The sequence below is a fragment of the Musa acuminata genome, chromosome BXJ2-3, assembly GCF_036884655.1.
Source record: "Musa acuminata AAA Group cultivar baxijiao chromosome BXJ2-3, Cavendish_Baxijiao_AAA, whole genome shotgun sequence".
Classification (NCBI taxonomy): domain Eukaryota; kingdom Viridiplantae; phylum Streptophyta; class Magnoliopsida; order Zingiberales; family Musaceae; genus Musa; species Musa acuminata.
Window position 1 is genome coordinate 5,633,221 of NC_088340.1, and position 27,979 is coordinate 5,661,199.

At 36.5% G+C, this 27,979-nt stretch overlaps 5 protein-coding genes across 5 annotated transcripts; 4 read left to right on the forward strand and 1 right to left on the reverse strand.

The window, feature by feature from the left end:
- The first annotated feature begins 5 nt into the window (after nucleotides 1-5).
- On the forward strand, nucleotides 6-2,409 carry LOC103977596 (non-functional NADPH-dependent codeinone reductase 2-like). The gene is made up of 4 exons (XM_065098576.1): nucleotides 6-378; nucleotides 540-783; nucleotides 865-1,044; nucleotides 2,017-2,409. The coding sequence occupies exons 1-4, from the start codon at nucleotides 47-49 to the stop codon at nucleotides 2,239-2,241; spliced, it is 981 nt and encodes a 326-aa protein (XP_064954648.1). The 5' UTR covers nucleotides 6-46; the 3' UTR covers nucleotides 2,242-2,409.
- A 3,844-nt stretch (nucleotides 2,410-6,253) lies between these two features.
- Nucleotides 6,254-8,859, forward strand: LOC135607078 (non-functional NADPH-dependent codeinone reductase 2-like). The gene is made up of 4 exons (XM_065098578.1): nucleotides 6,254-6,741; nucleotides 6,902-7,145; nucleotides 7,226-7,405; nucleotides 8,380-8,859. The coding sequence occupies exons 1-4, from the start codon at nucleotides 6,410-6,412 to the stop codon at nucleotides 8,602-8,604; spliced, it is 981 nt and encodes a 326-aa protein (XP_064954650.1). The 5' UTR covers nucleotides 6,254-6,409; the 3' UTR covers nucleotides 8,605-8,859.
- A 3,755-nt stretch (nucleotides 8,860-12,614) lies between these two features.
- Nucleotides 12,615-15,220, forward strand: LOC135607079 (non-functional NADPH-dependent codeinone reductase 2-like). Its single transcript, XM_065098579.1, has 4 exons — nucleotides 12,615-13,102; nucleotides 13,263-13,506; nucleotides 13,587-13,766; nucleotides 14,741-15,220. The coding sequence occupies exons 1-4, from the start codon at nucleotides 12,771-12,773 to the stop codon at nucleotides 14,963-14,965; spliced, it is 981 nt and encodes a 326-aa protein (XP_064954651.1). The 5' UTR covers nucleotides 12,615-12,770; the 3' UTR covers nucleotides 14,966-15,220.
- A 3,753-nt stretch (nucleotides 15,221-18,973) lies between these two features.
- Nucleotides 18,974-21,518, forward strand: LOC135607080 (non-functional NADPH-dependent codeinone reductase 2-like). Its single transcript, XM_065098580.1, has 4 exons — nucleotides 18,974-19,464; nucleotides 19,625-19,868; nucleotides 19,949-20,128; nucleotides 21,167-21,518. Exons 1-4 carry the CDS (start codon nucleotides 19,133-19,135, stop codon nucleotides 21,389-21,391), a joined length of 981 nt encoding a protein of 326 aa, XP_064954652.1. The 5' UTR covers nucleotides 18,974-19,132; the 3' UTR covers nucleotides 21,392-21,518.
- A 3,390-nt stretch (nucleotides 21,519-24,908) lies between these two features.
- LOC135606425 (uncharacterized) lies at nucleotides 24,909-26,686 on the reverse strand. Its single transcript, XM_065097452.1, has 5 exons — nucleotides 26,508-26,686; nucleotides 26,242-26,417; nucleotides 26,081-26,159; nucleotides 25,490-25,696; nucleotides 24,909-25,430 (listed from the first exon to the last, which is right to left on the reverse strand). Exons 1-5 carry the CDS (start codon nucleotides 26,578-26,580, stop codon nucleotides 25,144-25,146), a joined length of 822 nt encoding a protein of 273 aa, XP_064953524.1. The 5' UTR covers nucleotides 26,581-26,686; the 3' UTR covers nucleotides 24,909-25,143.
- Between the last annotated feature and the right edge of the window lie 1,293 nt (nucleotides 26,687-27,979).

Genomic DNA, 27,979 nt, shown 5'->3' on the forward strand with positions numbered 1-27,979 from the left:
TGCGAACATCGCCACTGAACTGGGAACCATTCGCCACCTCTGAGCCATGGCTATTCCGGAAGTCGTCCTGAGCTCCACCTCTCCCGCCACAGGCTCCCGGGCGATCCCCGTGCTGGGCATGGGCACCGGGTTGGTCCACTTCACCCCCGAGCAGCGCCCCGCCACCAAGCACGCCATCCTCCGCGCCATCGAGCTCGGGTACCGCCACTTCGACACCGCCGCCATCTATCAGTCCGAGGACGTTCTCGGCGAGGCCATCGCCGAGGCCTTGCAGGCCGGCCTCATCCACTCCCGTGCCGAGCTCTTCATCACCTCAAAGATCTGGTGCGCCGACGCTCACCGTGACCTGGTCGTCCCCGCCATCCGCGAGTCTCTCAGGTGAAGAAGAATAGCTTCATGCTCCTCTTTTACTGCTTTCTTCTGCTTCGAGTTGATGCAAATTACGGGGGATTAACACTGATTTCCTGTCATAATTTTGTGATTTGATCTCTGTAATTGGAGCTTCTTAAAGCGTATCGAATTTTTCCTCTTGGTGTTAGGAATCTCAAATTGGATTACCTTGATCTCTACCTCATACATTGGCCCATGAGATTGAAGACTGGAGAATCCTATCCTCCTATAGAGAGCCACCACATTCTCCCCTTCGACTTGAAGTCTGTTTGGGAAGGCATGGAGGAATGCCACAGGTTGGGGTTGGCTAAGGACATTGGTGTTAGCAACTTCACCACATGGAAGCTTGCAGAGCTTCTCCGATATGCTAAAGTACCTCCTGCTGCTGTCCAGGTAGTCTGATTTCCCTTTACCTTTCCATGATTATTGTTGGATGTTCTGTGTGAGTCATAGTGAAAAGGGACGATTTTGCAGGTGGAGATGAATCCAACCTGGCAGCAGAAGAAGCTGAGGGAGTTCTGCAAGGAAAAGGGTGTTCATGTCATTGCCTATTCTCCTTTAGGAGGCCAAGATATGTTCATGGGCAAGAACTTAGTGATGGAGTCCCAAGTGCTTAAAGATATAGCCAAGGCAAAAGGAAAGACTGTGGCTCAGGTTGCTCTCTTAAGAACTACTTCATCCTGTTAGTAGATTAAATCAATACTGGTATAGGATTATTGAAGTTGGTCATGATAACAGATGTAATTTCCAAGTTCAGCTATTATTTCACTAGAATAAAATTAAAAAATTGTTCTTGAAATTAAGTTGGATGGTTGTCATGATAAGAAAACAATATGATCCCAAATCATTTGCTCCCTTTTGTCTTTTTGATAAAATTTCAAACCACTAGTTAAACATTTGAAAAGGAAATCAACATTAGGGCTTATATTTCTATTCTCTGCTCAAGAAAAAGGATCACTTGAACTTGATTACAGAGTAGAATCAATTCCTGATGCCTTCATGCTTAATTCAAGTTTTTGATGCTAGATAACATATGGCACTGATTTAGAGTTCAAAAGTTATTCATCTCATGTAATGTTTGTTGTATGTATTAACAATTAGATTGAACTTTATCTTGTAAATGAGCAAGATATTATGACGTATCGGAGAACTTTTCATTAACTTGATTGATCACCAGAAACTGTAGGTGGTCAAATGTTACTATTTTTAATCTCTTACGAAACAGATCAAAACACTTTGGGCTACAATGATCATGGAAACAAGAGAATTATAAACTAGCGGTAACCAGCTGACCTGTGTGGTACAAAACTCGCATCTGAAAGGAATGGGGAATGGTGTCCATCAAATCATTGCAACTTAATAATTTCTTTATTCTTTCAATCTCAGTTAGACAAAACAAACATCTCTCAGAAAAGAAGAAAAAAAATCAAACCCAACTTATTCGACGACATCGCTTGTTTTGTTATTTTTTTTCTCTTTTATTTTTTCACTGCATGTCAGATTTAGTGGAAGATTAGCTGTATGACATGCATTGTAGAATGAGAGGTCCTGTAGAATTTCAATCATAGTGCATCAACAGACTGTGTTAATCTAGTATGAACTGCAGCTTGATGGTTTTGTTTTCAGGTTTCCTTGAGATGGGTTTATGAGCAAGGAGCGAGTATGATCGTAAAGACCTTGAACAAGGAGAGAATCGAGGAGAACATGAAAATTTTTGATTTGGAGTTGAGTGAAGAAGACAAACACAAAATTAGTCAACTCCCCCAGTGCAAGAGAGTCACACTGCGTTCAATGCTCTCAACAGAAGCGGCTGCCAAGCTACCTGATGAAGACGAGGTCGTTGAAGAATAAAGGAGTTGGTGCTATTAGATCTCTAAAGACGATTTCAGTACTTAACCACTGCATATACAGATCTGGTGCAGGAATTAATAGCTACTATATCTCTCCCTGTTTGTGTTCGGGCTGTATGCAGTGAGTTGATCTATGGATTTATCGACAATCCAATGCTTATGTTTTTCCTTTATCTTTTCTTGTTTTTGGGATACTTGTGTTATGATGAAGAAGTATTTTTATTAATAAAAGTGGTGAAAGATTGAGATATGGAATATATTTGGTCCAATATTTTTCAAAAATACTGTTCAAGAAAAAGGAAAAAAAATTGTAAGAGCAGCTCTTTTTCTATTGGAATAAATTATTTTGGATGATTACACTATACGGTTTCAAAAAAAAATTACATCATAATCTTGCATCGTGATGATGGTCTGAACCCCTTAAAATTTCTATATTAACCTAGAACAAGAAAATTTTCTATATTAACCTCATAATCTTGTATCGATGTCCCTCTTGAGTTACCTATGATCAGGATTATTTAGGATCTGTGTTTAAAGACGAATCAGTCTCATTATCGTGATCTTATCACGATTTTTTTCTTATTGCATAAATCCATTGACATTATAATATATACATGCAATAAATAATATAAAGTGAGAAAATATTATAATAATAATAAACAAAAAGAATTTATATCATATCACACGTGTCATTACTTACGTGATTAGCTTGCAGGGTACCTATGATAAGCCACTACGTCATAGTCCCCAAACGATACTAAGAATCTAATCCATCAGATATGACTATCCTAAGTTTCTATGTATCTATAGTTCATCATTCATCTAATATCGTAGAGATCATATATTAGGCATAGTAACGTCAGGCCCATACGAAATCCTATCCGAGTTTCACTCTAATCAGATTCTCTTAAAGAACTCTCTCAATCCGAGCGACCATGGTTATGGATTTTGTCTTAGTGAGTACTCACGAGATATTTTTCTCGTGATACCGAGAATGGATGATCCTCTGTTGACACTAATTTACCTTCGTAAAGTTGGTTATCATCCCCGATAACCGGCTATACTAGATCTAAAACTTCCAAACCTATAAATCCAACGTCAAAGAATAGAGTATTTATACAAGACATCTTTGGTGTCTCGAATCAGACATATGATTGAGACTACAGAATCGTTATATGACATTTGGTATCATTAACTATCCAACATTCTATAAGTTCATCAATCAATGAACTCATTCTCCAATAAGTACCTGCATTATACATCTAGTGTCTCACACGAGTGATTATGAGAATAGCCACCTTCATCATATGAACGAGTATATAGTACATTAGTCTACTCGGTTATTTCGATATCCCTCTCGAGTTTCGTATGACCGGAATTATTTAGGATCTGTGTTTAAAGATAAATCGATCTCATTATCGTGATCTCATCATGATTCGATTTCCATTACACGGATCTATGGACATTACAGTATACATCCAAATAATATATAACGTGAGAAAATGTCAATAATAATAAACAAAGAGATTGTCTCAGTATGTCACAAGTGTCATTACTCACAAGCTAGGGCACCTATAACTATCAAATACTACTTATGTAATAAGAAAGATTATATAAAGAAGGACAATAATGTTTTCTTCAAAAAGAAAATGAAATATACTTTTGTATGTATTGAATCAAACGTTACATATGTCCTTTCTAATACTTAGTGGATTAATTCTGATGCTCCGGTTTATATTACAAATAATATAGATTAATTTTGATGTTTCAATTTATGTTACTAATAATATTCAATGATTCATTTTAACTCAAAAATTGAAAGAATATATAAGATTCATTGTTATAATTAATTATCTTAAAATGAAAGTGATAATAATATGTACTTATAACGGACACTTATATACAATTTAGTTAATTGATTTTGAGAATTCATGTTATATTTTATAATTCTAGATATTTGGTTTTCTTATCCAGATTTGTTAGGATTTATCTTATTTTGGTGATAATAAATTTAGTACATTTATAATTTAATAAAAATTGATTATGAAATTTTATATAATAATTTATATAAATTTAATCTGAATATGAAGTTTGCAATAATCTTGTAATTAAATACTCAAAAGTTTCAAGAGCTTTTGAAATTATATATATTTACATCTATGAACCAAATGACCTATCCAAATATGACAATGTATATTCATGTAAAGTCTCATTGACACCTATATATAAATAAAGTCAATAGATAATTAAATAAAAGGTTAAAATAATTAGATTTGATGGGAGTAATAAATTTTATGTTAAATATGATGAATCAAATAATAATTATCTATTAGTTAATTTTTAAAAAAATCGAGATATTTATGCTCAATATTTATTTCTAAGAGTATCATAATAAAATAGTGTTACTAAAAGTCATAATGATATCATTATGGTTACGATTAGGAGCATGATGAGTTTTTAAATACCTGATTCAATGTAGGATGAAACTCTTAAAAATATTATATATATCTTGAATAATATTCTTGATAAATCAATTATATCAACTCCATTCAAGTTATGGATTAATAGAAAACTTAACTTAAGACATTTACATATTTGGGATTATCAAGTAGAAATAAGAGTCTTTGACCTATATAAAAAAAATTAAATCGAAAAACTATTTCTAAATATTTTATTAATTATTAAAAATCTAAATAATATAAATTTTATTATCCTAACTATAGATTGAGAATAGTTGAGTCTGGTAATATAAAATTTCTTAAAAATCATGAATTCAATATAAGTGAAAAACTGAAGATTTAATATTGAGAAGATATTAGTTAATCGTTCTTTATCATTTCATATCAGATAAGTTACTCGTTAAATTACTAAACAAATAAAAGAAAACGAACAATATAATAAGCATTGATGAACTTGATAAAAAGATCATTACTGATGAACCGGTAGAACAACCACAAATAATACTTTTAAGAAATTCTTAAATAGAAAACGATATGGTAAGATCATATGGTATATATATAAAAATCATGATATAGGAACAAAAAACAATCATCATTTTCATATACTATAAAGAGTAGAGATTCTAAGAAATGATATGATATAATGAAAAAGAGTCAAAATCGATAGACTAAAATATTATTTGGGATATCATTAAATTTTTAATAATTATAAAAGAATCGATTATATTTAATTCTGTAATATTAAACTTGATTTAAAGGATAATATCGAATGATATAAAACATGATCAAAAAATTTATTTTAAAAGAAGACAATATCTATAACAAGTTTTTTTTTTATTTTTTTTAAATATGGGTTATGTCAAATAGATATGAAAATATATTTTTAAATAGGAATTTAGATGAAATCTATATGAAACAAGGGTTCACAAAAAAAGAAAAAATAAATATTTGGTTTGCAGAGTTTAGAAATTTAATTATGACTTTAAGCAAACTTTTCAAACAATAGTATATAAAATTTTATGATATTAATATATATTTCGAATTTAATAAAAATATTATTGATTTATATATATACTTAAAAATTAATAAAAATAAATTTATTATTTTAATCTTTTATGTAGATGATGTTCGGTTAGGTAGATCACCATTGCAAAGGTCGAAAGGCGAGAACGATACCACCGACAGAGGCCCAAGAGGATGAGGTCGGAGGTGCCGGCGGTGCGAGAGGGGTGACGGAAGCCTGAGGTTTTGGTTTGGGATGAGGATCCTCTCAAACAGTACTTGTAAAGGAATTCTCCAATTATAAATCTCAACCGTCCACTAGAAACAGTTACGGCTCAACCATCCGTCCAATCGGATCCGACTAATAATTTGGAAAAATCCGACCCGATTGGCTTTGTGGCTAAATAAATCGAACCGCATATGTCGGGCCGCAGCGTAGAAGTTGGTCGAACCAAACATAAACCGGACACGAGTATTAGGTTCGTAAACTGTCGATCTGGTTAACAGAGACCGTACGATCTTCTAGAAGCAGGTTCCGGGCCAACACCGACGGCTTTGGATGGCCGCTCCGAAGAACGCATGGGAGAAGATCGTTGGAATTCCAAGCCGCCGCCAGCGGTTAGCGCTTACGGAATCGATTGACCATGATTTGCGCTTACATAAGGGAGCATCGCCGCTGGACGGGCAACCATTCGCTACCACTGAGCCATGGCTATTCCGGAGGTCGTCCTGAGCTCCACCTCTCCCGCCACAGGCGCCCGGGCGATCCCCGTGCTAGGCATGGGCACCGGGTTGGACCGCTCCGCCCTCGAGCAGCGCCCCGCCACCAAGCACGCCATCCTCCGCGCCATCGAGCTCGGGTACCGCCACTTCGACACCGCCGCCATCTACCAGTCCGAGGACGTTCTCGGCGAGGCCATCGCCGAGGCCTTGCAGGCCGGCCTCATCCACTCCCGTGCCGAGCTCTTCATCACCTCAAAGATCTGGTGCGCCGACGCTCACCGTGACCTGGTCGTCCCCGCCATCCGCGAGTCTCTCAGGTGAAGAAGAATAGCTTCATGCTCCTCTTTTACTGCTTTCTTCTGCTTCGAGTTGATGCAAATTACGGGGATTAACATTGATTTCCTGTCATAATTTTGTGATTTGATCCCTGTAATTGGAGCTTCTGAAAGCGTATCGAATTTTTCCTCTTGGTGTTAGGAATCTCAAATTGGATTACCTTGATCTCTACCTCATACATTGGCCCATGAGATTGAAGACTGGAGAATCCTATCCTCCTATAGAGAGCCACCACATTCTCCCCTTCGACTTGAAGTCTGTTTGGGAAGGCATGGAGGAATGCCACAGGTTGGGGTTGGCTAAGCACATTGGTGTTAGCAACTTCACCACATGGAAGCTTGCAGAGCTGCTCCGATATGCTAAAGTACCTCCTGCTGCTGTCCAGGTAGTCTGATTTCTTTTTACCTTCCATGATTATTGTTGGATGTTCTGTGTGAGTCATAGTGAAAAGGGACGATTTTGCAGGTGGAGATGAATCCAACCTGGCAGCAGAAGAAGCTGAGGGAGTTCTGCAAGGAAAAGGGTGTTCATGTCATTGCCTATTCTCCTTTAGGAGGCCAAGATATGTTCATGGGCAAGAACTTAGTGATGGAGTCCCAAGTGCTTAAAGATATAGCCAAGGCAAAAGGAAAGACTGTGGCTCAGGTTGCTCTCTTAAGAACTACTTCATCCTGTTAGTAGATTAAATCAATATTGGTATAGGATTATTCAAGTCGGTCATGATAACAGATGTAATTTCCAAGTTCAGCTATTATTTCACTAGAATAAAATTAAAAAATTGTTCTTGAAATTAAGTTGGATGGTTGTCATGATAAGAAAACAATGTGATCCCAAATCATTTGCTCCCTTTTGTCTTTTTGATAAAATTTCAAACCACTAGATAAACATTTGAAAGGGAAATCAACGTTAGGGCTTATATTTCTATTCTCTGCTCAAGAAAAAGGATCACTTGAACTTGATTACAGAGTAGAATCAATTCCTGATGCCTTCATGCTTAATTCAAGTTTTTGATGCTAGATAACATATGGCACTGATTTAGAGTTCAAAAGTTATTCATCTCATGTAATGTTTGTTGTATGTACTAACAGTTAGATTGAACTTTATCTTGTAAATGAGCAAGATATTATGACGTATCGGAGAACTTTTCATTAACTTGATTGATCACCAGAAACTGTAGGTGGTCAAATGTTACTATTTTTAATCTCTTACGAAACAGATCAAAACACTTTGGGCTACAATGATCATGGAAACAAGAGAATTATAAACTAGCGGTAACCAGCTGACCTGTGTGGTACTAAAACTCGCATCTGAAAGGAATGGGGAATGGTGTCCATCAAATCATTGCAACTTAATAGTTTCTTTATTCTTTCAATCTCAATTAGACAAAAACAAACTTTCCTCAGAAAAGAAAAAAAAATCAAACCAACTTATTCGATGATACCGCTTGTTTTGTTTATCTTTTTTTCTCTTTTATTTTTTTGCTGCATGTCAGATTTTGTGGCAGATTAGCTGTATGATATGCATTGTAGAATGAGAGGCCCCGTAGAATTTAAATCATAGTGCATCAACAGACTGTGTTAATCTAGCTATGAACTTGAGCTTGATGGTTCTGTTTTCAGGTATCCTTGAGATGGGTTTATGAGCAAGGAGCGAGTATGATCGTAAAGACCTTGAACAAGGAGAGAATCGAGGAGAACATGAAAATTTTTGATTGGGAGTTGAGTGAAGAAGACAAACACAAAATTAGTCAACTCCCCCAGTGCAAGAGAGTCACACTGCGTTCAATGCTCTCAACAGAAGCGGCTGCCAAGCTACCTGATGAAGATGAGGTCGTTGAAGAATAAAGGAGTTGGTGCTATTAGATCTCTAAAGACGATTTCAGTACTTAACCACTGCATATACAGATCTGGTGCAGGAATTAATAGCTACTATATCTCTCCCTGTTTGTGTTCGGGCTGTATGCAGTGAGTTGATCTATGGATTTATCGACAATCCAATGCTTATGTTTTTCCTTTTCTTTTCTTGTTTTTGGGATACTTGTGTTATGATGAAGAAGTATTTTTATTAATAAAAGTGGTGAAAGATTGAGATATGGAATATATTTGGTCCAATATTTTTCAAAAATACTGTTCAAGAAAAAGGAAAAAAAATTGTAAGAGCAGCTCTTTTTCTATTGGAATAAATTATTTTGGATGATTACACTATACGGTTTCAAAAAAAAATTACATCATAATCTTGCATCGTGATGATGGTCTGAACCCCTTAAAATTTCTATATTAACCTAGAACAAGAAAATTTTCTATATTAACCTCATAATCTTGTATCGATGTCCCTCTTGAGTTACCTATGATCAGGATTATTTAGGATCTGTGTTTAAAGACGAATCAGTCTCATTATCGTGATCTTATCACGATTTTTTTCTTATTGCATAAATCCATTGACATTATAATATATACATGCAATAAATAATATAAAGTGAGAAAATATTATAATAATAATAAACAAAAAGAATTTATATCATATCACACGTGTCATTACTTACGTGATTAGCTTGCAAGGTACCTATGATAAGCCACTACGTCATAGTCCCCAAACGATACTAAGAATCTAATCCATCAGATATGACTATCCTAAGTTTCTATGTATCTATAGTTCATCATTCATCTAATATCGTAGAAATCATATATTAGGCATAGTAACGTCAGGCCCATACGAAATCCTATCCGAGTTTCACTCTAATCAGATTCTCTTAAAGAACTCTCTCAATCCGAGCGACCATGGTTATGGATTTTGTCTTAGTGAGTACTCACGAGATATTTTTCTCGTGATACCGAGAATGGATGATCCTCTGTTGACACTAATTTACCTTCGTAAAGTTGGTTATCATCCCCGATAACCGGCTATACTAGATCTAAAACTTCCAAACCTATAAATCCAACGTCAAAGAAATAGAGTATTTATACAAGACATCTTTGGTGTCTCGAATCAGACATATGATTGAGACTACAGAATCGTTATATGACATTTGGTATCATTAACTATCCAACATTCTATAAGTTCATCAATCAATGAACTCATTCTCCAATAAGTACCTGCATTATACATCTAGTGTCTCACACGAGTGATTATGAGAATAGCCACCTTCATCATATGAACGAGTATATAGTACATTAGTCTACTCGGTTATTTCGATATCCCTCTCGAGTTTCGTATGACCGGAATTATTTAGGATCTGTGTTTAAAGATAAATCGATCTCATTATCGTGATCTCATCATGATTCGATTTCCATTACACGGATCTATGGACATTACAGTATACATCCAAATAATATATAACGTGAGAAAATGTCAATAATAATAAACAAAGAGATTGTCTCAGTATGTCACAAGTGTCATTACTCACAAGCTAGGGCACCTATAACTATCAAATACTACTTATGTAATAAGAAAGATTATATAAAGAAGGACAATAATGTTTACTTCAAAAAGAAAATGAAATATACTTTTGTATGTATTGAATCAAACGTTCATATGTCCTTTCTAATACTTAGTGGATTAATTATGATGCTCCGGTTTATATTACAAATAATATAGATTAATTTTGATGTTTCAATTTATGTTACTAATAATATTCAATGATTCATTTTAACTCAAAAATTGAAAGAATATATAAGATTCATTGTTATAATTAATTATCTTAAAATGAAAGTGATAATAATATGTACTTATAACGGACACTTATATACAATTTAGTTAATTGATTTTGAGAATTCATGTTATATTTTATAATTCTAGATATTTGGTTTTCTTATCCAGATTTGTTAGGATTTATCTTATTTTGGTGATAATAAATTTAGTACATTTATAATTTAATAAAAATTGATTATGAAATTTTATATAATAATTTATATAAATTTAATCTGAATATGAAGTTTGCAATAATCTTGTAATTAAATACTCAAAAGTTTCAAGAGCTTTTGAAATTATATATATTTACATCTATGAACCAAATGACCTATCCAAATATGACAATGTATATTCATGTAAAGTCTCATTGACACCTATATATAAATAAAGTCAATAGATAATTAAATAAAAGGTTAAAATAATTAGATTTGATGGGAGTAATAAATTTTATGTTAAATATGATGAATCAAATAATAATTATCTATTAGTTAATTTTTAAAAAAATCGAGATATTTATGCTCAATATTTATTTCTAAGAGTATCATAATAAAATAGTGTTACTAAAAGTCATAATGATATCATTATGGTTACGATTAGGAGCATGATGAGTTTTTAAATACCTGATTCAATGTAGGATGAAACTCTTAAAAATATTATATATATCTTGAATAATATTCTTGATAAATCAATTATATCAACTCCATTCAAGTTATGGATTAATAGAAAACTTAACTTAAGACATTTACATATTTGGGATTATCAAGTAGAAATAAGAGTCTTTGACCTATATAAAAAAAATTAAATCGAAAAACTATTTCTAAATATTTTATTAATTATTAAAAATCTAAATAATATAAATTTTATTATCCTAACTATAGATTGAGAATAGTTGAGTCTGGTAATATAAAATTTCTTAAAAATCATGAATTCAATATAAGTGAAAAACTGAAGATTTAATATTGAGAAGATATTAGTTAATCGTTCTTTATCATTTCATATCAGATAAGTTACTCGTTAAATTACTAAACAAATAAAAGAAAACGAACAATATAATAAGCATTGATGAACTTGATAAAAAGATCATTACTGATGAACCGGTAGAACAACCACAAATAATACTTTTAAGAAATTCTTAAATAGAAAACGATATGGTAAGATCATATGGTATATATATAAAAATCATGATATAGGAACAAAAAACAATCATCATTTTCATATACTATAAAGAGTAGAGATTCTAAGAAATGATATGATATAATGAAAAAGAGTCAAAATCGATAGACTAAAATATTATTTGGGATATCATTAAATTTTTAATAATTATAAAAGAATCGATTATATTTAATTCTGTAATATTAAACTTGATTTAAAGGATAATATCGAATGATATAAAACATGATCAAAAAATTTATTTTAAAAGAAGACAATATCTATAACAAGTTTTTTTTTATTTTTTTTAAATATGGGTTATGTCAAATAGATATGAAAATATATTTTTAAATAGGAATTTAGATGAAATCTATATGAAACAAGGGTTCACAAAAAAAGAAAAAATAAATATTTGGTTTGCAGAGTTTAGAAATTTAATTATGACTTTAAGCAAACTTTTCAAACAATAGTATATAAAATTTTATGATATTAATATATATTTCGAATTTAATAAAAATATTATTGATTTATATATATACTTAAAAATTAATAAAAATAAATTTATTATTTTAATCTTTTATGTAGATGATGTTCGGTTAGGTAGATCACCATTGCAAAGGTCGAAAGGCGAGAACGATACCACCGACAGAGGCCCAAGAGGATGAGGTCGGAGGTGCCGGCGGTGCGAGAGGGGTGACGGAAGCCTGAGGTTTTGGTTTGGGATGAGGATCCTCTCAAACAGTACTTGTAAAGGAATTCTCCAATTATAAATCTCAACCGTCCACTAGAAACAGTTACGGCTCAACCATCCGTCCAATCGGATCCGACTAATAATTTGGAAAAATCCGACCCGATTGGCTTTGTGGCTAAATAAATCGAACCGCATATGTCGGGCCGCAGCGTAGAAGTTGGTCGAACCAAACATAAACCGGACACGAGTATTAGGTTCGTAAACTGTCGATCTGGTTAACAGAGACCGTACGATCTTCTAGAAGCAGGTTCCGGGCCAACACCGACGGCTTTGGATGGCCGCTCCGAAGAACGCATGGGAGAAGATCGTTGGAATTCCAAGCCGCCGCCAGCGGTTAGCGCTTACGGAATCGATTGACCATGATTTGCGCTTACATAAGGGAGCATCGCCGCTGGACGGGCAACCATTCGCTACCACTGAGCCATGGCTATTCCGGAGGTCGTCCTGAGCTCCACCTCTCCCGCCACAGGCGCCCGGGCGATCCCCGTGCTAGGCATGGGCACCGGGTTGGACCGCTCCGCCCTCGAGCAGCGCCCCGCCACCAAGCACGCCATCCTCCGCGCCATCGAGCTCGGGTACCGCCACTTCGACACCGCCGCCATCTACCAGTCCGAGGACGTTCTCGGCGAGGCCATCGCCGAGGCCTTGCAGGCCGGCCTCATCCACTCCCGTGCCGAGCTCTTCATCACCTCAAAGATCTGGTGCGCCGACGCTCACCGTGACCTGGTCGTCCCCGCCATCCGCGAGTCTCTCAGGTGAAGAAGAATAGCTTCATGCTCCTCTTTTACTGCTTTCTTCTGCTTCGAGTTGATGCAAATTACGGGGATTAACATTGATTTCCTGTCATAATTTTGTGATTTGATCCCTGTAATTGGAGCTTCTGAAAGCGTATCGAATTTTTCCTCTTGGTGTTAGGAATCTCAAATTGGATTACCTTGATCTCTACCTCATACATTGGCCCATGAGATTGAAGACTGGAGAATCCTATCCTCCTATAGAGAGCCACCACATTCTCCCCTTCGACTTGAAGTCTGTTTGGGAAGGCATGGAGGAATGCCACAGGTTGGGGTTGGCTAAGCACATTGGTGTTAGCAACTTCACCACATGGAAGCTTGCAGAGCTGCTCCGATATGCTAAAGTACCTCCTGCTGCTGTCCAGGTAGTCTGATTTCTTTTTACCTTCCATGATTATTGTTGGATGTTCTGTGTGAGTCATAGTGAAAAGGGACGATTTTGCAGGTGGAGATGAATCCAACCTGGCAGCAGAAGAAGCTGAGGGAGTTCTGCAAGGAAAAGGGTGTTCATGTCATTGCCTATTCTCCTTTAGGAGGCCAAGATATGTTCATGGGCAAGAACTTAGTGATGGAGTCCCAAGTGCTTAAAGATATAGCCAAGGCAAAAGGAAAGACTGTGGCTCAGGTTGCTCTCTTAAGAACTACTTCATCCTGTTAGTAGATTAAATCAATATTGGTATAGGATTATTCAAGTCGGTCATGATAACAGATGTAATTTCCAAGTTCAGCTATTATTTCACTAGAATAAAATTAAAAAATTGTTCTTGAAATTAAGTTGGATGGTTGTCATGATAAGAAAACAATGTGATCCCAAATCATTTGCTCCCTTTTGTCTTTTTGATAAAATTTCAAACCACTAGATAAACATTTGAAAGGGAAATCAACGTTAGGGCTTATATTTCTATTCTCTGCTCAAGAAAAAGGATCACTTGAACTTGATTACAGAGTAGAATCAATTCCTGATGCCTTCATGCTTAATTCAAGTTTTTGATGCTAGATAACATATGGCACTGATTTAGAGTTCAAAAGTTATTCATCTCATGTAATGTTTGTTGTATGTACTAACAGTTAGATTGAACTTTATCTTGTAAATGAGCAAGATATTATGACGTATCGGAGAACTTTTCATTAACTTGATTGATCACCAGAAACTGTAGGTGGTCAAATGTTACTATTTTTAATCTCTTACGAAACAGATCAAAACACTTTGGGCTACAATGATCATGGAAACAAGAGAATTATAAACTAGCGGTAACCAGCTGACCTGTGTGGTACTAAAACTCGCATCTGAAAGGAATGGGGAATGGTGTCCATCAAATCATTGCAACTTAATAGTTTCTTTATTCTTTCAATCTCAATTAGACAAAAACAAACTTTCCTCAGAAAAGAAAAAAAAATCAAACCAACTTATTCGATGATACCGCTTGTTTTGTTTATCTTTTTTTCTCTTTTATTTTTTTGCTGCATGTCAGATTTTGTGGCAGATTAGCTGTATGATATGCATTGTAGAATGAGAGGCCCCGTAGAATTTAAATCATAGTGCATCAACAGACTGTGTTAATCTAGCTATGAACTTGAGCTTGATGGTTCTGTTTTCAGGTATCCTTGAGATGGGTTTATGAGCAAGGAGCGAGTATGATCGTAAAGACCTTGAACAAGGAGAGAATCGAGGAGAACATGAAAATTTTTGATTGGGAGTTGAGTGAAGAAGACAAACACAAAATTAGTCAACTCCCCCAGTGCAAGAGAGTCACACTGCGTTCAATGCTCTCAACAGAAGCGGCTGCCAAGCTACCTGATGAAGATGAGGTCGTTGAAGAATAAAGGAGTTGGTGCTATTAGATCTCTAAAGACGATTTCAGTACTTAACCACTGCATATACAGATCTGGTGCAGGAATTAATAGCTACTATATCTCTCCCTGTTTGTGTTCGGGCTGTATGCAGTGAGTTGATCTATGGATTTATCGACAATCCAATGCTTATGTTTTTCCTTTTCTTTTCTTGTTTTTGGGATACTTGTGTTATGATGAAGAAGTATTTTTATTAATAAAAGTGGTGAAAGATTGAGATATGGAATATATTTGGTCCAATATTTTTCAAAAATACTGTTCAAGAAAAAGGAAAAAAAATTGTAAGAGCAGCTCTTTTTCTATTGGAATAAATTATTTTGGATGATTACACTATACGGTTTCAAAAAAAAATTACATCATAATCTTGCATCGTGATGATGGTCTGAACCCCTTAAAATTTCTATATTAACCTAGAACAAGAAAATTTTCTATATTAACCTCATAATCTTGTATCGATGTCCCTCTTGAGTTACCTATGATCAGGATTATTTAGGATCTGTGTTTAAAGACGAATCAGTCTCATTATCGTGATCTTATCACGATTTTTTTCTTATTGCATAAATCCATTGACATTATAATATATACATGCAATAAATAATATAAAGTGAGAAAATATTATAATAATAATAAACAAAAAGAATTTATATCATATCACACGTGTCATTACTTACGTGATTAGCTTGCAAGGTACCTATGATAAGCCACTACGTCATAGTCCCCAAACGATACTAAGAATCTAATCCATCAGATATGACTATCCTAAGTTTCTATGTATCTATAGTTCATCATTCATCTAATATCGTAGAAATCATATATTAGGCATAGTAACGTCAGGCCCATACGAAATCCTATCCGAGTTTCACTCTAATCAGATTCTCTTAAAGAACTCTCTCAATCCGAGCGACCATGGTTATGGATTTTGTCTTAGTGAGTACTCACGAGATATTTTTCTCGTGATACCGAGAATGGATGATCCTCTGTTGACACTAATTTACCTTCGTAAAGTTGGTTATCATCCCCGATAACCGGCTATACTAGATCTAAAACTTCCAAACCTATAAATCCAACGTCAAAGAAATAGAGTATTTATACAAGACATCTTTGGTGTCTCGAATCAGACATATGATTGAGACTACAGAATCGTTATATGACATTTGGTATCATTAACTATCCAACATTCTATAAGTTCATCAATCAATGAACTCATTCTCCAATAAGTACCTGCATTATACATCTAGTGTCTCACACGAGTGATTATGAGAATAGCCACCTTCATCATATGAACGAGTATATAGTACATTAGTCTACTCGGTTATTTCGATATCCCTCTCGAGTTTCGTATGACCGGAATTATTTAGGATCTGTGTTTAAAGATAAATCGATCTCATTATCGTGATCTCATCATGATTCGATTTCCATTACACGGATCTATGGACATTACAGTATACATCCAAATAATATATAACGTGAGAAAATATCAATAATAATAAACAAAGAGATTGTCTCAGTATGTCACAAGTGTCATTACTCACAAGCTAGGGCACCTATAACTATCAAATACTACTTATGTAATAAGAAAGATTATATAAAGAAGGACAATAATGTTTACTTCAAAAAGAAAATGAAATATACTTTTGTATGTATTGAATCAAACGTTCATATGTCCTTTCTAATACTTAGTGGATTAATTATGATGCTCCGGTTTATATTACAAATAATATAGATTAATTTTGATGTTTCAATTTATGTTACTAATAATATTCAATGATTCATTTTAACTCAAAAATTGAAAGAATATATAAGATTCATTGTTATAATTAATTATCTTAAAATGAAAGTGATAATAATATGTACTTATAACGGACACTTATATACAATTTAGTTAATTGATTTTGAGAATTCATGTTATATTTTATAATTCTAGATATTTGGTTTTCTTATCCAGATTTGTTAGGATTTATCTTATTTTGGTGATAATAAATTTAGTACATTTATAATTTAATAAAAATTGATTATGAAATTTTATATAATAATTTATATAAATTTAATCTGAATATGAAGTTTGCAATAATCTTGTAATTAAATACTCAAAAGTTTCAAGAGCTTTTGAAATTATATATATTTACATCTATGAACCAAATGACCTATCCAAATATGACAATGTATATTCATGTAAAGTCTCATTGACACCTATATATAAATAAAGTCAATAGATAATTAAATAAAAGGTTAAAATAATTAGATTTGATGGGAGTAATAAATTTTATGTTAAATATGATGAATCAAATAATAATTATCTATTAGTTAATTTTTAAAAAAATCGAGATATTTATGCTCAATATTTATTTCTAAGAGTATCATAATAAAATAGTGTTACTAAAAGTCATAATGATATCATTATGGTTACGATTAGGAGCATGATGAGTTTTTAAATACCTGATTCAATGTAGGATGAAACTCTTAAAAATATTATATATATCTTGAATAATATTCTTGATAAATCAATTATATCAACTCCATTCAAGTTATGGATTAATAGAAAACTTAACTTAAGACATTTACATATTTGGGATTATCAAGTAGAAATAAGAGTCTTTGACCTATATAAAAAAAATTAAATCGAAAAACTATTTCTAAATATTTTATTAATTATTAAAAATCTAAATAATATAAATTTTATTATCCTAACTATAGATTGAGAATAGTTGAGTCTGGTAATATAAAATTTCTTAAAAATCATGAATTCAATATAAGTGAAAAACTGAAGATTTAATATTGAGAAGATATTAGTTAATCGTTCTTTATCATTTCATATCAGATAAGTTACTCGTTAAATTACTAAACAAATAAAAGAAAACGAACAATATAATAAGCATTGATGAACTTGATAAAAAGATCATTACTGATGAACCGGTAGAACAACCACAAATAATACTTTTAAGAAATTCTTAAATAGAAAACGATATGGTAAGATCATATGGTATATATATAAAAATCATGATATAGGAACAAAAAACAATCATCATTTTCATATACTATAAAGAGTAGAGATTCTAAGAAATGATATGATATAATGAAAAAGAGTCAAAATCGATAGACTAAAATATTATTTGGGATATCATTAAATTTTTAATAATTATAAAAGAATCGATTATATTTAATTCTGTAATATTAAACTTGATTTAAAGGATAATATCGAATGATATAAAACATGATCAAAAAATTTATTTTAAAAGAAGACAATATCTATAACAAGTTTTTTTTTTATTTTTTTTAAATATGGGTTATGTCAAATAGATATGAAAATATATTTTTAAATAGGAATTTAGATGAAATCTATATGAAACAAGGGTTCACAAAAAAAGAAAAAATAAATATTTGGTTTGCAGAGTTTAGAAATTTAATTATGACTTTAAGCAAACTTTTCAAACAATAGTATATAAAATTTTATGATATTAATATATATTTCGAATTTAATAAAAATATTATTGATTTATATATATACTTAAAAATTAATAAAAATAAATTTATTATTTTAATCTTTTATGTAGATGATGTTCGGTTAGGTAGATCACCATTGCAAAGGTCGAAAGGCGAGAACGATACCACCGACAGAGGCCCAAGAGGATGAGGTCGGAGGTGCCGGCGGTGCGAGAGGGGTGACGGAAGCCTGAGGTTTTGGTTTGGGATGAGGATCCTCTCAAACAGTACTTGTAAAGGAATTCTCCAATTATAAATCTCAACCGTCCACTAGAAACAGTTACGGCTCAACCATCCGTCCAATCGGATCCGACTAATAATTTGGAAAAATCCGACCCGATTGGCTTTGTGGCTAAATAAATCGAACCGCATATGTCGGGCCGCAGCGTAGAAGTTGGTCGAACCAAACATAAACCGGACACGAGTATTAGGTTCGTAAACTGTCGATCTGGTTAACAGAGACCGTACGATCTTCTAGAAGCAGGTTCCGGGCCAACACCGACGGCTTTGGATGGCCGCTCCGAAGAACGCATGGGAGAAGATCGTTGGAATTCCAAGCCGCCGCCAGCGGTTAGCGCTTACGGAATCGATTGACCATGATTTGCGCTTACATAAGGGAGCATCGCCGCTGGACGGGCAACCATTCGCTACCACTGAGCCATGGCTATTCCGGAGGTCGTCCTGAGCTCCACCTCTCCCGCCACAGGCGCCCGGGCGATCCCCGTGCTAGGCATGGGCACCGGGTTGGACCGCTCCGCCCTCGAGCAGCGCCCCGCCACCAAGCACGCCATCCTCCGCGCCATCGAGCTCGGGTACCGCCACTTCGACACCGCCGCCATCTACCAGTCCGAGGACGTTCTCGGCGAGGCCATCGCCGAGGCCTTGCAGGCCGGCCTCATCCACTCCCGTGCCGAGCTCTTCATCACCTCAAAGATCTGGTGCGCCGACGCTCACCGTGACCTGGTCGTCCCCGCCATCCGCGAGTCTCTCAGGTGAAGAAGAATAGCTTCATGCTCCTCTTTTACTGCTTTCTTCTGCTTCGAGTTGATGCAAATTACGGGGATTAACATTGATTTCCTGTCATAATTTTGTGATTTGATCCCTGTAATTGGAGCTTCTGAAAGCGTATCGAATTTTTCCTCTTGGTGTTAGGAATCTCAAATTGGATTACCTTGATCTCTACCTCATACATTGGCCCATGAGATTGAAGACTGGAGAATCCTATCCTCCTATAGAGAGCCACCACATTCTCCCCTTCGACTTGAAGTCTGTTTGGGAAGGCATGGAGGAATGCCACAGGTTGGGGTTGGCTAAGCACATTGGTGTTAGCAACTTCACCACATGGAAGCTTGCAGAGCTGCTCCGATATGCTAAAGTACCTCCTGCTGCTGTCCAGGTAGTCTGATTTCTTTTTACCTTCCATGATTATTGTTGGATGTTCTGTGTGAGTCATAGTGAAAAGGGACGATTTTGCAGGTGGAGATGAATCCAACCTGGCAGCAGAAGAAGCTGAGGGAGTTCTGCAAGGAAAAGGGTGTTCATGTCATTGCCTATTCTCCTTTAGGAGGCCAAGATATGTTCATGGGCAAGAACTTAGTGATGGAGTCCCAAGTGCTTAAAGATATAGCCAAGGCAAAAGGAAAGACTGTGGCTCAGGTTGCTCTCTTAAGAACTACTTCATCCTGTTAGTAGATTAAATCAATATTGGTATAGGATTATTCAAGTCGGTCATGATAACAGATGTAATTTCCAAGTTCAGCTATTATTTCACTAGAATAAAATTAAAAAATTGTTCTTGAAATTAAGTTGGATGGTTGTCATGATAAGAAAACAATGTGATCCCAAATCATTTGCTCCCTTTTGTCTTTTTGATAAAATTTCAAACCACTAGTTAAACATTTGAAAGGGAAATCAACGTTAGGGCTTATATTTCTATTCTCTGCTAAAAAAAAAAGGATCACTTGAACTTGATTACATAGTAGAATCAATTTCTGATGCCTTCATGCTTAATTCATGTTTTTGATGCTACATAACATATGGCACTGATTTAGAGTTCAAAAGTTATTTATCTCATGTAATGTTTGTTGTATGCACTAACAATTAGAGTGAACCTTATCTTGTAAATGAGCATGATATTATGACATACTGGGGAACCTTTCATTAACTTGATTGATCACCACACTTGACATATGTGGTCAAGTGTTACTCAATTTTAATCTCTTACGAAACAAATCAGAATACTTTGGGCTAGAATTATCAAGGAAACGAGAATTATAAACTAGTGGTAGAAATTTTGATGTGTTTCAGTTTATAGAATATCAAAAAGGTAACCAGCTGATCTGTGTGGTATTAAAACTCACATCTGAAAGGAATGAGGAATGGTGTAGACAAGTCCATCAAATCATTGCAAACTGAAGAGTTTCTTTATTCTTTCAGTCATGTGAAATCTCAGTTAGACAAAAACAAACATCTCTCAGAAAAGAAGAAAAAAAATCAAACCAACTTATTCGACGACATCGCTTGTTTTGTTATTTTTTTTCTCTTTTATTTTTTCACTGCATGTCAGTTTTAGTGGAAGATTAGCTGTATGACATGCATTGTAGAATGAGAGGTCCTGTAGAATTTCAATCATAGTGCATCAACAGACTGTGTTAATCTAGTTATGAACTGCAGCTTGATGGTTTTTGTTTTCAGGTTTCCTTGAGATGGGTTTATGAGCAAGGAGCGAGTATGATCGTAAAGACCTTGAACAAGGAGAGAATCGAGGAGAACATGAAAATTTTTGATTGGGAGTTGAGTGATGAAGACAAACACAAAATCAGCCAACTCCCACAATTCAAGAGAAACACCGTGCGTTCAATGCTCTCACCGGAAGCGGCTTCTAAGCTACCTGATGAAGATGAGGTCGTTGAAGAATAATGGAATTGGTGCTGTTAGATCTTTAAAAACAACTACAGTACTTATCTACTATAAATTAATAGTTACTACATCTTAAGATGTTTGATGAATAAAGATCTGGTGCTGGGATTTGCATTTGATATCTCTCCCTGTTTGTGTTTCGGCTGTATGCAGTTAGTTGATCTTTTGGATTTAGTGACAATCCAATGCTTATGTTTTCCCTTTTCTTTTTCTTGTTTTTGGGATACTTGTGTTATGTTGTGTTCGATAAAGGAATCATATGAACAAGTATTTTTACTAATAAAAGTAGTGATAGATTGAGATACGGAATATATTTGGTGCAAGTTTTCTTTATAATTGTGGTTGTATTCTGACCCTTCAACCAGAAAACATTTATTTATATCTTTTGCATTTTCCAAACGAATTTTTTTGAATGTCTTTTTCAAAGAATACTATTCAAGAAAAAAGGAAAAAAAAAATTGAATACCATCCTACTCTCAAATATAATTGTAAGAGCAACTCTTTTTCCCTTGTAATAACTTTTTTGGGATGATTACTTTATTAGGATCCAAAGAAAATTACATCCAAGTTGACCTTCGTCGCACGATCTTGCATCATCTTAAAATTTCTCTATTAACCTAGAACTAGAAAAACAAATTGTAGTTAATATTCCAGACACAAGCTATACTCAAGGAGATGAATTTGAGTTGCACGAAAAAATTACCAGAAAAATGAAACAAGTAGAAAGGAGGCAATATGTCGAATAAATCAAACAAGAACATTTGATCATCATATTGGAGCTGTTTGCAGTTCTAAAATCACATACAAATTGTTCAAATTAAGCATCCCAAGAAGCAGTGATGGAAAAAGCCATATTGTTCTGCTCTACAAAACCAGAACATCAAAGCACAAGAAATTGTTTCCACACATGTCCAGTCTTAAACAAAATTAGCAGCCTAATCAGGTTCTTAACCATTCTATATAGAATACTGGAAGATTGTGGCAGATGTCAGAAAGAGTCTTAGCATCCAAATCCTCTTGTATGTCATAAACTCCTTTCCTAAGAATAAATTTTAAATCCTATTTAAATGTTAAAGCTTGAAAAGTTCAAATTTTTAACTTCAAATGATGTCAAATTCTGATAAAATGGTTTGGAAGTCATGAAAACTTCAAATTCATATTCTCATAGTTCTTACATAAGATTTTAGCCCATATAAGTGTTAGAAAAATTCAGTTATTCTGCTTTTTTCAACAAAACAATATAAATTTCTTCTCATGAAATGGCCAACACCTTCCACACAACAGATGATACAAGACTTGTGGGTCAAGTTGTTGTGAGTCTCCAGAAACCAGTTCATGCGATCCACTCTGGGAAAACTTTGTTCAAATCAACCAGCTTGACTTTGGGGAGGAAGACAGGAACCAAATTTGATGTCTTCCATCTCTCCTTTGTCCTGACCAATTGTTGTTTGTTGTTTAGTCAAGCTCTTATGTAGCTTTTTCAACCTGCATTTGGCCCACATAGGCCGGAGCTGACATTTGAATTCATTTTTCTCTTCGAATTAGGTTCAACTAAATCATATTAGGTCAGATTTGGTGTTGTTTCATTGCAGCACCTGTGATGAGTTTGAAGAGTCAACAAAGTACACTTTCACACGAATCATCCGACAGGGCTCACATCAAGATCTTCTGGGTCTTTTGTTTCTCTCTGCCACACCTTCTCATGGATAAGACTGTTCAGTAGTCGAGGAAAAGGCATTCCGTGATGGGGATATAAACAGGAATAACCTTTGTATAGGAATAAATACTAGAAGACCAAAATACGCAGCGGAATAAAATGGAAACACAATCAAACAGAACACCAAGATATACGTGGAAAACCCCTTCAATGTGAAGGGTAAAAACCACGGGGCAAACTAGAGATAATCCACTATGAGAATAATGAATATACAAATCTCAATCTCTTGCCCAAAACCCAAGCAACAACCACAAGAGAATAACTGGGATACAAGGATCACGTTACTGCCCACAATATCTAAAACATCCCAAGTAATCACAGCAAGAGCCTACTGTAGATTTGATCTAACCTGAGATGAGAACACTGCTAGATGATTGTGAACAGTCTCTCTGCGTTGTCCTTGTCTTCTTCCCTTCTCGTCGCTACAAAGATCTGCCTCGTTGCTGCCTTTTTATAGCTTTAATCTGCCTCTAAAACGGAGCCACCACACCCCCCTAATCTTAATTAGGGTTAGGTTAAGAGGGGGTGTGAGCTGTGGGCTGATAAAGCCCACATGGGCTGAATATGGGCCATCAGCCCAACAACCTCCCCTTCAGCCCATAAGGGAGGCTGTCCCATGACTCCTCAATGTGAAGCCATACCGACCAACTGTCGGCATATCTCCTGTCTTTCTTTTGTTAAGGTCTTCGTCAACATGTCTGCTCCGTTGTCATCTGTATGAATTTTCTGAAGCTGCAACTGCTTCTCTTCAAATACATTTCGAATCCAGTGGTATCTGACATCTATATGCTTTGACTTGGAATGAAACATTGGGTTCTTACACAAATGGATGGCACTCTGGTTGTCACAATGCATCACATAATTTTCCTGTTTCAGCCCCAATTCTTGTAAGAATTCTTTCATCCATAACATTTCTTTGCATACCTCTGTAGCAGCAATATATTCTGCTTCTGTGGTGGAGAGAGCAATACACCTTTGTAACCTGGATTGCCATGACACAGCTCCCCCTGCAAAAGTAAGTACATAACCTGAAGTAGACTTCCTCGTATCTATATCTCTTGCCATATCTGCATCTGTGTAACTTGTTAACGCAGGTGGTCCACCTCCAAAGCTTAAACAAACCTTAGAGCTCCCTCTGAGATATCTAAAAATCCACTTCACTGCTGCCCAGTGCTCTTTGCCTGGATTTGCAAGAAATCTGCTAGTAACACCCACTGCATATGCGATGTCCGGCCTCGTACATACCATTGCATACATTAAACTTCCAACTGCTGAAGCATAAGGAACCTTTTGCATTTTCTCCTTCTCCTCATCACTTGACGGACTCTGTTCTGAGCACAACTTGAAGTGACCTGCAAGAGGAGAACCAACTGGCTTAGCATTGCTCATACTAAATCTTTCCAATACCTTCTCGATGTATTTCTCCTGTGACAACCAAATCTTCTTGTTTTTCCTGTCACGAGAAATCTGCATGCCTAGTATTTGCTTTGCTGGCCCCATGTCCTTCATTGCAAAAGACTCACTCAGTTCCTTCTTCAACCTGTCAATTTTAGACATATCTTTTCCAAGAATAAGTATGTCATCAACATAAAGTAAGAGAATAATAAAATTCTCACCAAACCATTTGATGTACACACAATGATCTGAAGCCGTTACCAACATTCCGTCGATGTTCTAATACTTCATGCATTTTATTACCGTTTGAAACTTTGATCCATGTTCAAGTCGAAAGAAAAGGTAAATAGCAAGAACAGCTCATTTCACATCTCATGAAAAGGATTCAGACACCGTAGCGAACAGTAACTGGTAAACGCCCATCTTTACATGGATGCACAGATGCATATATGAATTCAAAAGACATTGAGCTGTCAGCTTCTTCTTAGGTCAAAAGCAGTAGATTGGAGACAAAAGCATACACTGAGCTGATCATGTATATGTTGTTGCCTTGCACTGGAAAACTACTGCTACATTACGAGAACAATTAACCTACGCATATACAATCATTATGATGATGGATGCAGTGGTCAACGGGACTTCATCCTTTTGTTCTCACAATGGTTATTGTGCCCCTCCCTTGTGTTTGGATCCTTGTGAGGCTTACAACCGCCTTCCCGGAAAGGCCAGGGCCGTCCGGCGACACACAAGGACCGTGTGCGTACTCCCCCACCGGGTGGCGGACAGGCCGTCTCGGGCGCATTAGAACCCTCGCATTGACGTCTTCGAGCGTGACTTCCCCCTCCACTCCCCCGGGCTTCACGACAGCGAAGGGGTGCACCACGATCACCTTGGCCTTGTTCTTCTTGAATTGCCTCATGCCACATTCTAAAACCAGCACAAGAATCAGATCCTGTGCAACGAAAGGAGAACAAGAGCACACTGACCTCTTATGGCAAGCGGTTTATCTTTAGGTGTCGGAAGAGAAGGTTTTGCGTCTCTTGGCTGATGGAGATCCTTTCCATGTGGTTCTGTGGAGGACAGCAGCTCCTCATGGGAGGAGGCGGAGGAAGAGGCGAGTGGCTCTCGTGCGAGTTGTGTCTCGGTCATTTGTGTTTTGGCCTTCAGCATCACGTTCAGTGGGTCATCATCATCTTCACGAATATTGAACCAACTCAAGTCAAGAAGATGGTTCATCAAAAAGATCATCCTATTGTCTTTAGTCATTAGATTGTTGGTCTGATCATCTCGTCCACTTTACAGTACCAGCACTAAAATAGGAGAAGTAGATACACGTAGATGTGCGTGCCAAGCTAAACTATTTGGCTAACCGGAAGGGCGTACACTATCAGCCAAGCAAGACAATAAGAAGAAGATAGCGGACGACTCCTATCCATGCGCATGACATGGGGACGGTAGCCAACTTTCTGTAAGCTCCGTATTAAATCACTTCATTATGGCCTTTGTGATAAGTGGGCTTATGTGACAGAATCACCTTTGTGATGCAGGAGAAGAATGCATTTAACACTCAATCTTACCTGGGACGATATTATTATCTTGCAGCATGCAGTTCAAATCATGCGTGGGATCTCCATAACAGTTTGAACCCCAAAACCCCTACCAGAGAAGAAGATGGAAGGAGAAAAGATAAGTGGTTGACTACGGGAGTTTAAATAGCAGTGCACTTCGCATCAAGCACCATGCATATATAATTGAAGTATGCTTGAAGAAGATCTTGGAGCTCATCGGTCGTGGCTGTCGAATCATGAGTTGGGGACGAAGCTACTCGTCTCCGCTTGCACTGGTCGGTCCACTCTGCCACTGCATCTTGCAAGTAGCCGGTCGAGGTCTGCGACGACATGGGAGGCTCCATAGCTGATGATTGTATCACCCAAAGACATGAGAAGACAAGGCCAGTGTAATTGACAGAAACAAATCGAAGAAGAAAGTGTGTTACTGGATTACCTAAAGGCATGAATTGTGGATCCCAATCCAAGGAGGGTTGGTAGGGGAATGGAAAATGGTTCTCCAAGGCCATCGCCTCTCAAGACCAAGTGTGCCGCTGCCTGCTTTCTTTCACAGTGACATGTTTGCTCTTATAAATAGGAGGCTTTTGGGAAAAGGGGCTGCCGACTTGGAAGGCGAGGAGCAGCCAGTCAATGGACGAGGGAAAGGGAAAAGGTGAAACATAATCTTCAAAGCGACCAACCCAAATGAAAGGTGGTGCGGGTTTCGTCTCTTTCTCGTGATTCGCTACGTTGATCTCTCTCTCTCTCTCTCTCTCTCTATTCTTTGGTTCATGCTGTGGAAAAGCTATTGCTGAGTACTGTGGAACAATTAACTACGTTGCATGGGTTTGGTGGGGAACTAAATTTACGGATAGGAATCATATGATCTGAAATCCCAGAGGAGGGGCTCCACATAGTAAATACCAAAAATTGATTGAAGTTTCAAACAGGTAACACTGAGCTGGAATGATCGGCTTATTCATTGTTGTGATTTGACACATAAGTCAACACATTTTGAATTAGTAGTTACATCTATTATTGAGGATTATATCTGAAATGTGAGCTAAGCAATGACCTCCACGAATCATTCTGACACTAATTGCTATTACTCCGTTACTCATGATTGGCCCAAAATAATCATGTGGTTTAAGCTTATAATTAATTAATATTTTGTAAATAATTTATAATTTCCAAAATTATTTCCAGAGCACATATGATTAAATTTGGCTTGCTTGTGCTGATGTCAGCGTGACAACGGCGTTGCGTCCAGTTGGCGTGTGCATACGTGGTGCGCAAAAGTGGGTGCTCTTGATTCGCGTTTTGCTACCGAGTTAAGGCGTTTGTTACCCTTCAATCCTGAGCAAGAAGCGAACGGGCGAGGGCGGACCCACACAGTTAGCCAACCATCACACGGATAGAGACGTGGGTAGGGTCAGGCAACCACGTCAGCGGTAAGACGATCTCGACCGTCCGATGGGAGGATGCTGCTGCTCTTTTAAGGCAACGCCAGAAAGCAAAAGGGCTCCGAAATCAAACGGCTGCCACGGTTCCAGCCAAGTACAGCAGAAGCAGGGACCACGAGAGATGGCCACCAAAAGATCATCATCCTCACAGTCTCAGGTGGTCCTAAAAGCCATCTTCCTCTTCCATTTTCACTTTTGTCACCCAGCGCAGTCTCGCCCATCCATGGCGGAGAACAGAGCCGGAGGGGACGAGGAACCGGCGGACGCGGTGTTGGCGGTGGTGGTGGGAGCCACCTGTCCCCCTTTGCCACTCGTCCGTCCACCACCATATCGTAGGGTAAGTACGGGCAAGACCACGTGGCTAAAGCGTTCCGGAAGCCTCGTGATTCGCGCTAGGCACGAATCCCTACGACTCCAAATTGGATGGGCCCCGTGGCCTTTATTCTCTTCCTATCCAGCGGCGACA